Raw genomic sequence first — 13,606 nt, 5'->3', positions numbered from 1 at the left:
CTGCTCATTTGAAATTTTGTCTTTAAGTAATGAATTTATTGTATCTCTATGTTCTTTACTTGGAATGCTTTTTTCCCTTCTGAAAATCTGGCTTGTCTCAACTCTAAAATCCTCCACGAAGCCTTCCCTGTTGATTTTGGCTCCCCAGAACCTCCACTTCCCGGACTGCTAACCACACAATTTCCTGAGTGGAGTGTTTTGGCGTTTTAGTACTCGAGTCGTTCTGTGTCTCCCAGGGGTTGACAGACTGCTCTCCTAGTTCCCCACTGTTCTGAGCATGAAGCTGCTACTTGACCAGTAGCTCCCCGAATGCGACACCTTCTTCATAGCAGCCTTAGGGCGTCTGTCCTCAGTGCTTTGGTGACTTAGGGGGGTTCTGATGTTGAAACGCGGATAGTCCTGCTCCCCTTTTCCGGTGTGCCCTGACAAACCCTATTTTGCTGCATAAAACAAATACGAGATCAATATGGGAAATGAACTTTGGGTGCCATCATTTCTATTTTAAAAAGGAATGGTATCTTTTCGGTATTATATTTATGTGTACTTATATAAACAAAATAAACAGAACTTAGACTCAAAGTCCAAATTGGCTTTGGAAAACACTTTAAATTTTCAAAATTTGACAATTAGCATTCCATAATCAAAACAAGGTGGACAATACTTTGTCACATTTATTTTTTTATAAAATGTAAACAGAGGTACCACCTACCTACCTTTTTCTAATCCTCACCTGAGGGTTTACTTATTAATTTCAGAGAGGAAGGGGGAGAGAGAGAAACATTGATGGGTTGTCTCCTGTATGTGGCCCGATTGTGAACTGAACCCACCACAACCCAGGCATGTGCCCTGACTGGTCATCAAACCTGTGACCTTTCGGTTTACCAGACAACACTCCAACCAACCGAGCCACACCGGCCAGGGCCCATCTACCTTTCAACAATGGAGATACTGGTATTTCGCTTGAAGAAACTGCTTCATATGATATTTCGTTACCAAGTTACTCTAAAAGACTCCAATTCCCAACAGCTACGTTGAGTCTCCCTTCAAAACCTCCGCCAACCCCGTGTCCCAGAGATAACCCCTGAACGAGTTTGCTGTGCATCTCTCCAAACCAAATTATGTTCTGTACTTGATTACCAGTATGGATCTCCCATACCCCTTTTTATGGGCACAAGTTTGACATTTTTTAGTGTTATTCCATAGAGACTGTGATGAGGTCAATTACATACCCTCTCAGGGAAGTCTGTCTTATTTAGATAACCTTTCCAGTAAGGATTTATAACGTAAAAACGTGCACATCCCACCTCCTCATTTTTGCAGGAGTTTGTGATGTCAGTTGGGACTGACCTCCAACCCAGAACCCTTTCTTCCACCAGCACTAGGGTCATACAGGTTTCTAATCCGTGGTGCTGAGACAGTGCCTTTTCCAGTACAGAGGCAGGCTATTTAGAAAGGTGTCTTTATAAAATAGCAAGAGATTTATATTGAAGCACTCTTGTCTCCTATCGGCTAACATGCAGTCTGAAGGAATGAAAGTTAGCAAGCGGAAACGCATTTAAAAGGCATATGTACGCATATATGCTCCACCGTACTTCTGACGGTTTTGGTGATGTGTTGTATCCCATGTGCTCTGTGATAAAATAAGCTGTTTTAGAAACTGATAACCAGAGTGCTGGTTTATCGATGACAATGAAGACTGGAATTATAAAGACAACTAGAATACTTATGTCTGCTAGTTGGAATATATATTCTTTCCCATGAAAAAGTCTGGATAATAAGTTAAAATGCTATTCTTTTTATTTTATTTATTTTTAGAGAGAGAGAAAGGGAGGGAGAAAGAGGGGGAGAGGAACATTGATCAGTTGCCGCTTGCACACACCAACTGGCGTCCTGGCCTGCAACCCAGGCACGTGCCTGGGACTTGAACCCACACCCTTTTGTTTGGCAGGCTGGTGCTCAGTCTATTGAGCCACACTGGCCACAGCTTAAATTGCTATTATAGGTTTGCTCGGTTATTATAGTTGGAATAAAGGGTGTGTTACCCCTATTATCATATATGTGGTTTTTACTATAGGCATATACGGGTAAAAGAGACCAGAACATTCACTTGAGCTGACCAGAACAGCCCTTCCTCACCCCCAAAGGATTCATTGTAATCATTTGACTCCACTTTTCCCAGACTATGAATACTACTTTCCTTCTGTTAAATGCCTGCCGTGTCTTTATACTTTAATCGTGTTTTCAAACTCTGAAGCAAAATATTTACAGTTTTTTTCTTTTAACTTTTTATTCTGATACAATTTCAGACATGCAGAAAAGTTACAAGAACAGTACAAAGAATTCTCAGATACCCTTTACTCAAATTCCCCAAATGTTAACGTTTTACCACAGTTGTTTTATCCATCCTCCTCCCGTCTGTCTCTCCTCTCTCAATCTGATGGTCCAAACTTCTGCTGACTGTAAATTCTAAAAGATGGCAATAACAGAACTGAGGAATATAAAAATCATTTCACGGAACAAAACTCTTCCAATATATTTTCAATTTTATGTGTTATTTGGTTTAAGATGAGTAAGTGTATCTAAGCTTCATGTTTTAGTTTGTCAGTCAACCATTTGTTAATTCACATCGGCCACTACTGAGCACCATAAAAATGTAGATATTTACACCTTACAATTTTAATCATTTCAGTTGTGATCCTCAGTTTCCTACAAGTCTTAATTCCTGATGTTCTGTAAAACTGGTATTTTATTCCAGTCCTGCAGCGTTGCCAAAATTATTTGTCTCTCTTAAAGCAAGAAGACCACAAGGCATATTTTCTTCTTTGTTTTAAACTTTTACCATGTAAAAACAACTATTTTGGGAAAAATAAGCAATCCTTGTGGATTACAAATGACTTTCACATTACTAAGTTGCATCAGGTTTCCAATGTACTTCCTTATATTCTTGGTATTTTATTTTTAAAAAACATTTATTTTCACAGAGAGGGGAAGGGAGAAAGAGGGAGAGAAACATCAGTTTTGTCTCTCACACACCCCCAACCAGGGACCTGGCCTGCAGCCCAGGCATGTGCCCTGACTAGGAATCGGACCAGCGACCCTTTGGTTCGCAGGCCTGCACTCAATCCACTGAGCCACACCAGCCAGGGCTCACAAACCACTTTTGACATGTCCAGTCAGTCACAGCACCTTCTCTATATACTGCACAAATCTTTGTGTGTTTCAATTGCATTTTTACCCTTCTTGAAATAATAATGCATAATATATAAAAAATTTTACATATTTTCTACCATCTTCAATATTAAAATGGCTATACAAAAATTCACCAATTTTGATGTTTTTTAAAAGTGGATGCTGATATGACAGCTGCAAATCTAAGAAAATTGTTTCAAATGAAGTTAAAAATAAGCACTACTAGAGTCATTGTAGGGAAAAATCTAACAGATTTTTTTGCCAACCCAATGTATTCAGTGCTGCTTTGGAGTTCCCACAAAATACGCACTGACTTTTGGTTCCTGTAACTTCATAAAATCTCCAGAACAGATTGATCTCTGTTGGCCCCTGGAAGCTAACAGTAGCTACAGTTTATTCACCTAATTGTTTCTAAACACACAGTATCACGGTTTATTTCAAATAACTTTGTATCAGATGGACTACTTTGGGGGGAAAATGCCAGTATCTCTTGCTTTTGAGGTTCCTGCAGTGACAGTGACCTTACTGTTGTTTCTGGATTGAGGTATAAATTGTAACTACTGAAGTGTACACACCAAGTAGATAGCTCACTGAATACAGGGGTGTGTTACAGTTGTGAGTGCGCCAGAGTTTGTCCTTGTATTATTATTTAATTGTACTATTTTCTGTCTGAACAATTAATTGTAAACCTCCTTTTGCCCACCCTGTATTCTGTGTATTTACATGTAACCATGATTTGTCAAGACACAGAACTTTCCCAGTTCCCTTCAAGTCTGTACTCCCACATTAAGCTGAACCATTCAGCTATGGCTGCTTAATTTTTTTTTTCCATATCCTATAACATGACTGTATATTCTCCCTTGTATCAGTTTTAAATTTTTAATTCTTTTCCCAGCCACTTGGGATTAGAAGGGAACTAGCATTTTAGGTCCTTCAGTTAATTCATAAAAATTACTATCCTTTAGTTTCTATCTTATTTTCTGGACCAAAGTATGTGTATTAGAGGTTTGTGCTTCATCTAGAAGTCTTTTTTTAAAAGTCCTTTATCCTGTTCCTTACTTTTGTCATCCAAGTTTAGAATGTAGATGTCATTCCAAATCTTTGTAACAAGAACAGAGTTCCGGTACTGAAATTAATGTGGTAGTTATAAAGAAAGATCTTTACCCAGAGTGCTTTTTTCAATCTGTGAGTCAGACATACTAAAAGTGTGTAATAAATATATGAGTTAACACACAGGTGGGAATCTCCTTGTGATACTTTGCATTTGCCTTTTTATTCTTTTCTCTCTTCCAGCTGCAGCTGATGGAGGGGGAAGGAAGAAAGCAGGAACAGTTGATCTTTTATTATTTCCTGAAACCCCTCCAAGAGAATCTGTGCAGATTAATTTTGTCCTTTGGGTAGAAATAAAATTGATATCCCAAAAGCCACTATAAAATGCTTGGTATCCAAACTTCTCCTTAGGGTTTTGGTTTGATTATCTTGAAAGAATGCAATATATATTATATCATGGAAAGTTTTTACCCTGCATTTCATTTTTCATATTTTTATGTTTAAGATTCTTAAAAAACTATAGGAAAATCCCTATGTTATCATTGAACCCATGGTTTCCTCCAAGACTGGCCTTGACAAAATTTACTTCTAACATGAAATAGATCTTTTCGCCCCAGCAGGTGTGGCTCAGTTGGTTGGGCTTCGTCCTGCGAACCCCAAAAGTTGCCAGTTCCATTGCCAGTTCGATTCCCGCGCAGGCACAACAAGCCCGTGTTGCGGGTTTGGTCCAACCGATGCATGTTTCTGTCCTTCTGTTTCTCCCTCCCTTCTCCTCTCTCTAAAATAAAATATAAAAATTAAAAAAACGTTTTTCCTTACTAAAAGTGCAGATTGATCACCAAATACCAATTTATTCAAAGCGTTACACCGGTAGCAAAGGCTCTTCCAAAATTGGGGAAATTTCATGGCTTCAGGGTTTTCAAACCGTCTTCACGGTTCTTGAGATTTATTTAGGCGGACAGTGGTCCACAAGGCCTCACGCTTGACGTCGTCCACCAAGCCCAAGAATGTTCTCAATGCACGCATACCTTTCCTTGAGTCAAACGCTTTTCCCTCTTAGATCTGGCACCTATATCGGGTTTTTTTTCCTCGATAAAATCTAGACATTATGCCCTGTGAATAAAAGGTTACATTCTTTCTTTGCTAGTAGAAAAACGGGGAAAATGGAACCTAACGTGGCGAACTGGAAAGAAGGATGCAAATATGTGCCGGTAACATTTCTAACGGGGGTAATCAAAACATAAAGGGGATGTGGGCGCGAAGAAAGGACCAGAGATTACAACAGTAGCGGGAGGCGCTGTGGGAAGGAGAAAGCTTTATAAATTGTGAAGGACGCTGTAGCATTACTATTACGGGGAGCCCCCGGGGGGAGGGGGGGAAGGGGCCGGCGGGTGAGGGCGCTTCGGCCTCCGCTCCACCTCAGCGGCTAGGGGCGGAGCCATCACCTTCGCGACGCAGAGTCTACTCCGCATCCTTGGTTTTGCCACTTGAAACTAAGTGGCCGACTCACCTTTCCCGGGTATCCTGAAGCCACAACACTCCCACCTTCCCGAACGACTCCCAGCGCGCAGGCGTGGAGGTTAGGGCGCTCCGCCCTCACCCTGTGTGCGGCGACCTGCGCAGGCGCAGCGCCCGGGACCCGCCCACGGCCGTGCTGCACCGCCCCCAGCGGGAGCCGAGGGACACCTTCCCCCGCCGCCTCTCGTGTTGTGGTCCGCGACTGCGTCGCGCAGTCTGACGCGACCGATTGCGTCACTTCCGCCCCCTCCCGGGAGGCGGTGCTGGGCCGGTGGCAATCCCCGGGAGGGAGCCGCAGGAGTACGACGGAAGATGGCGACGAGCGGCGGCGAAGAGGCGGCGGCGGCGGCGTCGGCGCCGGGAGACCCGGCAACGGGGTTGGACACGACCCCGGGCTGGGAGGTGGCTGTGCGGCCCCTGCTGTCCGCGTCCTATTCCGCCTTCGAGATGAAGGAGTTGCCGCAGCTGGTGGCCTCAGTCATCGAGAGGTACCGGGCGGCGGCCCCGGCGGGGCGGGCGTAGGGAGGGGGAGGGGAGGTTTGCGGGAGGGTCTGGACCCGCTCCCGGGGCCGCCTCCTGCCGCTCGGGGACCCTGGGCCCAGCCACGGCTTCGGGGTTCCCCGGCGCCGGCAGACGAGGGCTTGTCTGGGGTTCTTAATGTCAGCCCATGTAAGTCATCTGTGCCTCAGTTTCCCTCCCGAGCAAAACTTTTGAGGTCCCCCTCCAGGAGGGCGTGGTCGGACCCGTTTGCGAGTGACTTTGAGTTGCACCGCGCTCTTAGGGGACTGTCCCCGGGGCTGCCCCCTGTGTTAAGGTCAAAGCGCTGATGAGTTTGCATTTCTCGCAGGCACTCGTGCCCCTGGCCTGGGCCGGCGCGGAGCCCGGGCTTTCAATGGGAGACCTACCGCATAATTTGATAACGGTCTTCCCGTGGGGCTGTAATCACTGGGGCACGTGCTGTTTCTGTGGCTGCAGCCACTAGTGACCACTGAGGACTCTCTCTTCGGGTTGCACTTACTGTATATTTCCACCGCAACGGCCTTTGATTAAAAAACATTTACGTGTTAGTCTAAAAGGTCATCCCCCCCCCCCAAAAAGGCGTTCCCTTTCTCTCTCCATAAAATATCTTCAGACTCTTTGTCAGATGGAACTATTTATTGGTTTGCTGTTACGTGGCTCTTTGCCTTTTTGTACAGAGATTCCCAGGTTGGGAGAGTTATGTTAATGAAGGCGGGGCTTGCCTCTTCCTGATAGAGGTTGCTCAGAAGTCTTTCGTTAGTGTAATGGTAGACATGCCTTTAAAGCTGGTCTCACTTTATTTTTCTCTGGCCATCCCTTCAGCAACTCCCTGCAGTTGCTAACTGGGTCATTTTAGCTTCATGCCAACAAGGGTATGTCTAATTGTTATCCAGAGGGTTAGAAATTGCTATTTGTTACTAAAGGGAGGCCCATGCTTTGACATATTGTTTATTATAGTGCTTATTGTTAGGCTTGTGTTGCTTTGGGTGCAGTTTTTAAAAAATACTATAATTAAATAATGGTTGGGTTTGGTAATGGTTTGGGTCACAGTCAACTTTACAGGTGGAATTTTCTATCTAATTGTTAAGCCAAGAATGTCCTGAAGAGGTAAACAAATATCAGGGGGACTGCTCTTAAATTAGGTAGCCACTTTTTAGCTGTTTTGAACGTTTGGATTAGTGGTATTTCTCCTGAATTATATTCATCATGTTATTTATAATGGACAGTGTTCCACTCTTTAGGACATTTGCTTCTATGTTTTTGTGGACATGAGCTGAGCAGGTTTGCTGTTTGTGGACACCCTCCCATGCATCCGGTATTCTGGGCCCGTGCCCTTTGAAACTATAATAGTTGAGCAGCTCCCTCTACCAAAGCCAAACACATTAAACTGGGTTTGAATTGTGCCACATGAGCAGTAGTGGTGCCTCTCCTACACCCTCTGTCCGCGAGGGTAGCCAGCTGCCTGTGTTTAGGGACACTCGAGAGACCTCGCTCCACGGCCTAGAGAAGAGGTCCAAAGCGATGGCTGTTCAGTAACAAACTTGTATTGGAAGGCAAGATCCTTGAAGTCTCTGTTCTGATGTTTGTGACTCAGTGAACTTTGAAAGCCTGTTATGTATCCTTGTCAGGCAGGGTCTATGAGAAGAATGTGATCCTAAGAAAAATTTCCAAAAGAAATGTCTGGCTTACAGGTTCTTTGTCGTTAAAACAACTAAACGTTAAATGTTCAGTTTGGTGTAGAGCGGAGTTTGGCACACATTTTCCGTAAGGGGCCAGACGAGTAAATGTTTACAAGCCACATAGTCTGTGTCTAGACGCGTCACCTCGGCCGTTATGTGGAGAAAGCCACTGTGCACAGGACGTAGTAGTCGAGGGGGCATGACTGGGTTCCAGAACCCCACTTATGGTCACCTCAGAGTTTCATATGATATTTAATGTTGAAAATATTCTTGAATGATTTTTTTAGCCATTAAAAATTTTTAAATTCATTAAAAAATTTATAGAATTTATTGGAGTGAATTGATTAATTAAGTTTAGGTTTCAAGTGTACAGTTCTCTAATACATCATCTGTACATTGTATTGTGTGTTCACCACCCAAAGTCAAGTCTCCTTCCATCGCCATTGATTCCCTTCACCCTCTTCTACTTCCTCCCACCCCCTTTCCGGCTGGTGATCACCGAACTGTTGTCTGTGGGTTTGGTTTTCTTTTTGCTTAATCCCTTCACCTTTTTCACACAGCCTCCCGACCCCCTCCCCCTCTGACAGCTGTCAGTCTGTTCTCAGTATCTATGTGTCTGTTTCTGTTTTGTTTATTTTGTTCACTAGATTCCACAAAACCATTCTTCAGTGTGGACTGTGCAAACAGGTGGCTGGCTGCATTCGGCTTGCAGGCTATAGCTTGTCAACTCCTGATGTGTAACACAAAAATCAGTACTGTGCTGTCAGCACTGTGTTTCTCAAGTTTTATTTGCCTTTCAAAAAAAAAAGGAATTAAGGGTGTCGGAACTGTGGAAGTATTTCTTAAATGTGCAGCTGTGGTCACTGAGCGTAGGGCCAGGTCAGAGCCAGCACTGTGCAGGTGCCTCGGCTGCCCCTTTCCTTCCGTGGTTGCCGCTGCCATCTTCTGCGGTTCCTGCATTTCTCGCTGTTCTAATGTCTGCTGTGCTTTTCGTTCTTGCTTCCAGGGATCTTCTGTTTCTCCGCTGCAATCTACTACTTTCTGCTTCCCTTTTTGATGTCCTAGTGCCATCATGCCAGCTCTCACTTTCTCTCTGGCAGCCATTGAAATTAACCCATTGAAGTCCTTCTTTTTTGACTCTTGGGGGTCAGTGACAAATGTCTTAAGAGACTGCTTAGTACTCTACCATCATGCTTTCTGTCCCTGTTCTTTCACACTCATAGTTGGAATTGACCTTTTAGTTAGAAGAAATGGTCGATTAAAAGAAAGTTTGCTAAGTTCAGACCCTGTTAGGTTTGGCTTGGTAATCAACTGTGAAACTAAGGAGGGGTAGATTGGCATGGATAAATTGGGAAGGTACTCTCAAAAGTGTCATTAGATTTTTAAAAGAAAAAGATACCTGAGTTTACTTAAAGGGGAGTTTATTTCTACTGCCTGTTGCTGGTTTGTTTTTAGTAGTAAAGATTGAAAGTCTCTCAAACACGATTTCTTTTCCAGACCAGAAATGGAGCTGGAACTGGCTTAATGGAACACATACTTTATGTGGAATTAATTAGTATAATTGCTGAAGGTAGCCTTCTGTTTGAACGAACTATCAAATACAGAGTTTCTTTCTTAACTCGGTGCAAGATACGGTGGTGAGTGTGGCTGTCAGTGGACAATTGGATTGACTCTTGGTAGATTACAGAGCAATTTCTCTTTCCCCTGAGCCAGTCAGTCCTTCCCAGGCTGTCCTGGCCTCCTTAGTGACAGGCCTGTCTGAGTCCCTGCCTCCCAGTTATTAGGTAAGATTTAGGCCAGAAAGACCTACTTGGGAAGGCAGAAGCTCTTACAACAGCCTCATCAGAAAATGCGCAGCTATTTGCTAAAAATCTTGAAAGGGAGAAAGGGATGCACTGATGCCTTTTGAACTTACATGCTACAGGACATGAGTTTGTGATCGCTCTGTGGGGAAAAGAAATCCCACCACCAAATGACGGGGTACAGTTGCGAGGTTGTTCGGGTCCTAGTTGATGGCTCCCTGTCTCAGTGTCACATCCACCACAGACTTGTTGAGAAAGTGAGGGACCTACCTGACAGCTGCCAGCAACACTGTGTGACGCGCGGCAGACGCCCTGTAAACACACACTGCAGGCACACCTGGTCCTCGTGGAGCCCTGTGCTCGTGGCATTTCGACAGAGGAATGTTTCAGCGCTGGGCACTTGCCCGGGGCTGGTCGGTCCCGCACTCCTCAGGAGTTCTGGGACGGATGGACACGAGTACCGAGGTGCCACTGTGTTTTGAGTATAATCTATTGATGCGTGCATTATCTCGTTCATGATTCTAAGTGTCGTGAGTCAAGGCAGCGTGAGGGATTCTGTTCTTGGCAGTTTCTGATTCTGATGACGTGAAAGGGGCTTGTGGGCTTCCAGTTTCCCAAACCGATTCGGCAGTATCCGAGAGGGAGAAGTGAGGTGAGTCCTTCGTCTCTTATCTTGCCCTTTTGGATTGTTGCCTCTTCCTAAAAAACTGTTTCCAGACCCTTCCAGTTCTTTTGTACCTACCTGTCAAAGTGGACCTCTCCGATCTGGCCTCTCGGCTGCTGTTCCCCACGGCCCTCGGCGCCCTGTCACTTTGGATGGAGGGGCGCCCTGTCTTTCCGCAGTGTTTCAGACTGGGGGGGGGGGTGCTGCCCTCTCCGCAGTTAGAAAGGGCAGGTGCTGGAGGGAGGGTGCCTAGCCCTCCGAGGAGAGAGGTGTTTTTGAGGTATTTTTCTTTTTCTTTCTCTGTGTTATATTTGCCTTCGGTTTCTTTATTCCTTTCCATCCTACCTCCCTGCTCGCCCTTTGTTCCTTTTTTCGTGTCTTTGAATCCTCCCGTGGCTTCATCAGCTTCTTGGTGAGTGAGGGTGGGGCCAGGAAGTGTGGCAGCGCATCTGTATTAGGTGACTCATAAGCACTTGTTTCTTTAAAATCAAGTGATACGACTTTGTCCTTGGCCACATGTCTACTCCCTCCTTCAAGGGTTTTTAAAATTAATTTCCCTGGGTTTATCCTTAGTTCGCCCTAAGCAAATTATACATGGAGCTGAAGACTTCTCCCCCCCCCCCCCCCCCGCCCCCCAACACACATCCTAGTGTGTGTCTTTCCCCAAAGTGCATCCTTTTTTCTTTATTGGAATACGGCAGTTGTGTTGTTGTTGTTTCCAGGCAGGATGTAGGGTTTGTTCAATCATAATGGGACAACATTGAACCAAGCAGTTAAATTTAAATGAGTTTATTCCTATATTTTGGATCTGTTTCACTATCTGACTGGGAATGAAAGCAACAGAGTAAGTTCATCCTTTGGGGGGACAGTTTTTCTCATAGTTTTGGTAAACCTGTTCAGCAGAAAACCATGGAGGTAAGCAGCTTTGAAGTTCTGTGATAAAGCACAGAAGGTATGCAACTCAGTAAAATACATCTAATTGTAGGGAGGAAAACCTTTAGAACAATGAACAAGAAAGTGTAAGGACAGAAGTGAAGGAACAACTAAGTAAATGTACTAGCAAGGGGACTTAGTGGGAAGTTCTTTGCTGAATATGATATGACCCTTGTTAATGTGACGGTCGCTAGAAACTTTGAGTGCACTTGGTGTGAAGTGTTTTGTTTCCTACCTTTTGTTCATCTGACAAATAGGGAGAAATGTCCCTTTGGTGGGCAGGAAGATCCCTGCACATCATAAGTGCTCCATAAATATCTTTTCTTAGTTGGCCCAAGATAAGGAACTGATCTTTGATAAATCCCCATTTATCCATGCTAAATCCCCAAATAACAAAGTGTTTGCAATGCCAGATTTTTAAGTGCTGCTTAAGGTGATTCATCATTCACCATTGGCACCTTCTCAATGTTGAACTTGTCTTTTTGGCTCCTGTGTTGATTTGGCAAGTGGATACAGTCCTTACTGTTTACCTTTCCCTTTCTAGGCTGATACTTCTGGTTAGAGAATCAACTCATTGAGGAAACTATGTAGCCACATTGTTGGCCTTTTCCATTTAATAAGATACATTTTAGTCTTTTTGTTGCCTTCTTGTTCATGGACTGCAGATTAGCATCTGATTGGATAGAGAGAATGATGTAAATGTATTTGGCTTTTAGACCTAGTTGAGCTCCAGACTTTCACAGAAGAGGGAGATTTTCAGCCAAAGATCGGGATGTGGTTAAAAATCCCTGAGTTTGTTGTGATCTAGCTGTATCCCACCAGGAAGAGGGGTGGGGTGGAGGAGAACTCTGGTATCTAGTGAATTTTGGATTTTGGCAGCAGTTAGTTGATTTCTTCCCGGGAGATACTGTTTTCAGGTTATTGCATTATGGGCTAGCCTCGTGTGGTCTTCAGAAGGGGTCACAGTAACCTGTATTCCTACCAACAGTGTGTTAAGTGCTCTGGTCTACCCTTTTTGGCCAGCACATGGTATTATTGTTAGGTTTTGGTCTTCGCTGATCAGTGACAGAGGACAAAATGGTGTCCTGTTCACGTTTTCCCTCAGCCTTTGCCGTTCATGAAGCCAGATACTTTGGACAAGTTACTTAATTTTAATTCTCTAAGCTTCACATTCTCAGCCTTGAATATAGGGATGATAACAGTGCCTTCCAAGTAGAGTTACTGCAAGGATTAAGTAAGATACTGCCTATAAATGCTGGGTACGGTATCTGGCATACAGTAAGCACTAAATAAATTGTGGCCGAATCGTTTTCTTCGCAGCGAATCGGAAATCCTGCACCATGAGAAGCAGTACGAGCCGTTCTACTCATCCTTCGTTGCACTTTCCACGCACTACATCACCACGGTCTGCGGCCTCAGTGAGTGTCCCCTCTGCTCAGCGCTCTCTTCTGCGGGCTTGGGAGTGGGGGGTTGCGCAGCTCCCTGGCAGGGCGTCTGAGCAAGCTGGTGATGAAGTCTGTGCTTTAGCACTTTTGATGTGTCCAGCCCAGAGTGGGGACCGTGGTCAGTGTGACGAGGCGCCGGAAGTTTCTTACCTAGGCCAACCAGGAGGGGTTGAAAAACGACTTCATTCGGACACCTGCTTCGTAGCCCGCTAAGTTACCCTCCTTCACCTTCTTAATCAGAAGCGTTTTATTGATTTCGTAAATGTGATTACTAGTGTGCTAACTTCTGGGGTGGCTGGGGTGGCTGGATACCAGCCCAGGTTAAGGGGCCAAAGACCAAGGCTCTACTTTTTATTTGGTTTTGGTGAGAAAGTGAACTCTCCTTTTGTGTTCTCTGGTATGTGAAAATATTTCACTTTCAATTCCCCATCTTTAAACTTTTTCTAATCAAAAAGTCACCAAGCCCCCTATTTGCCATTATCCAAATTTTTGCATTTTCACGTTTTTTTAAATCCTAACTCATACAGTTCTGAAAAATTGTAATGATTTGTTTACTTAATTTCTAAGCAAGTGAAGTGGAAGGAAGCAACAGGGTCGCCGAGCATCTCTGTGTCCAGTGCTGTCTGTTACAGGCACTGGGCACTGGTGAAAGAGTCACTTTTCGCTTGAAGAAACTTTGTATAGGAAGCTGCTTGCAAAGAGGCATTTAGAATCTATGGGGGAAAAGAAGTCATATATGCCAGTGGTTAAGGGTGTGAACTCTAGAGCCAAACTTCCTGAATTTGACTCGCTGTGTCACGTGGGAAG

The 13,606-nt window shown here is 44.4% G+C and overlaps 1 protein-coding gene across 4 annotated transcripts in view; it reads left to right on the top strand.

Annotated features, from left to right (window-relative positions):
* Positions 1–6,012: 6,012 nt before the first annotated feature.
* Positions 6,013–13,606, top strand: part of UBR4 (ubiquitin protein ligase E3 component n-recognin 4) — a 118,445-nt gene continuing 110,851 nt past the window's right edge. For all 4 annotated transcript variants that reach the window (XM_053921231.2, XM_053921229.2, XM_053921230.2 and 1 more), the window contains exons 1-2: positions 6,013–6,245; positions 12,675–12,772. In XM_053921231.2, coding sequence (XP_053777206.1) covers positions 6,070–6,245; positions 12,675–12,772 — 274 coding nt within the window. In that variant the 5' untranslated portion in view covers positions 6,013–6,069. The remainder of the gene's footprint in view (positions 6,246–12,674; positions 12,773–13,606) is intronic.

Source organism: Desmodus rotundus, chromosome 3, assembly GCF_022682495.2.
Source record: "Desmodus rotundus isolate HL8 chromosome 3, HLdesRot8A.1, whole genome shotgun sequence".
In the NCBI taxonomy this organism is placed as follows: domain Eukaryota; kingdom Metazoa; phylum Chordata; class Mammalia; order Chiroptera; family Phyllostomidae; genus Desmodus; species Desmodus rotundus.
The sequence above is the reverse complement of the archived record's forward strand: the minus strand, read 5'-3'. Positions and strand labels throughout refer to the sequence as shown.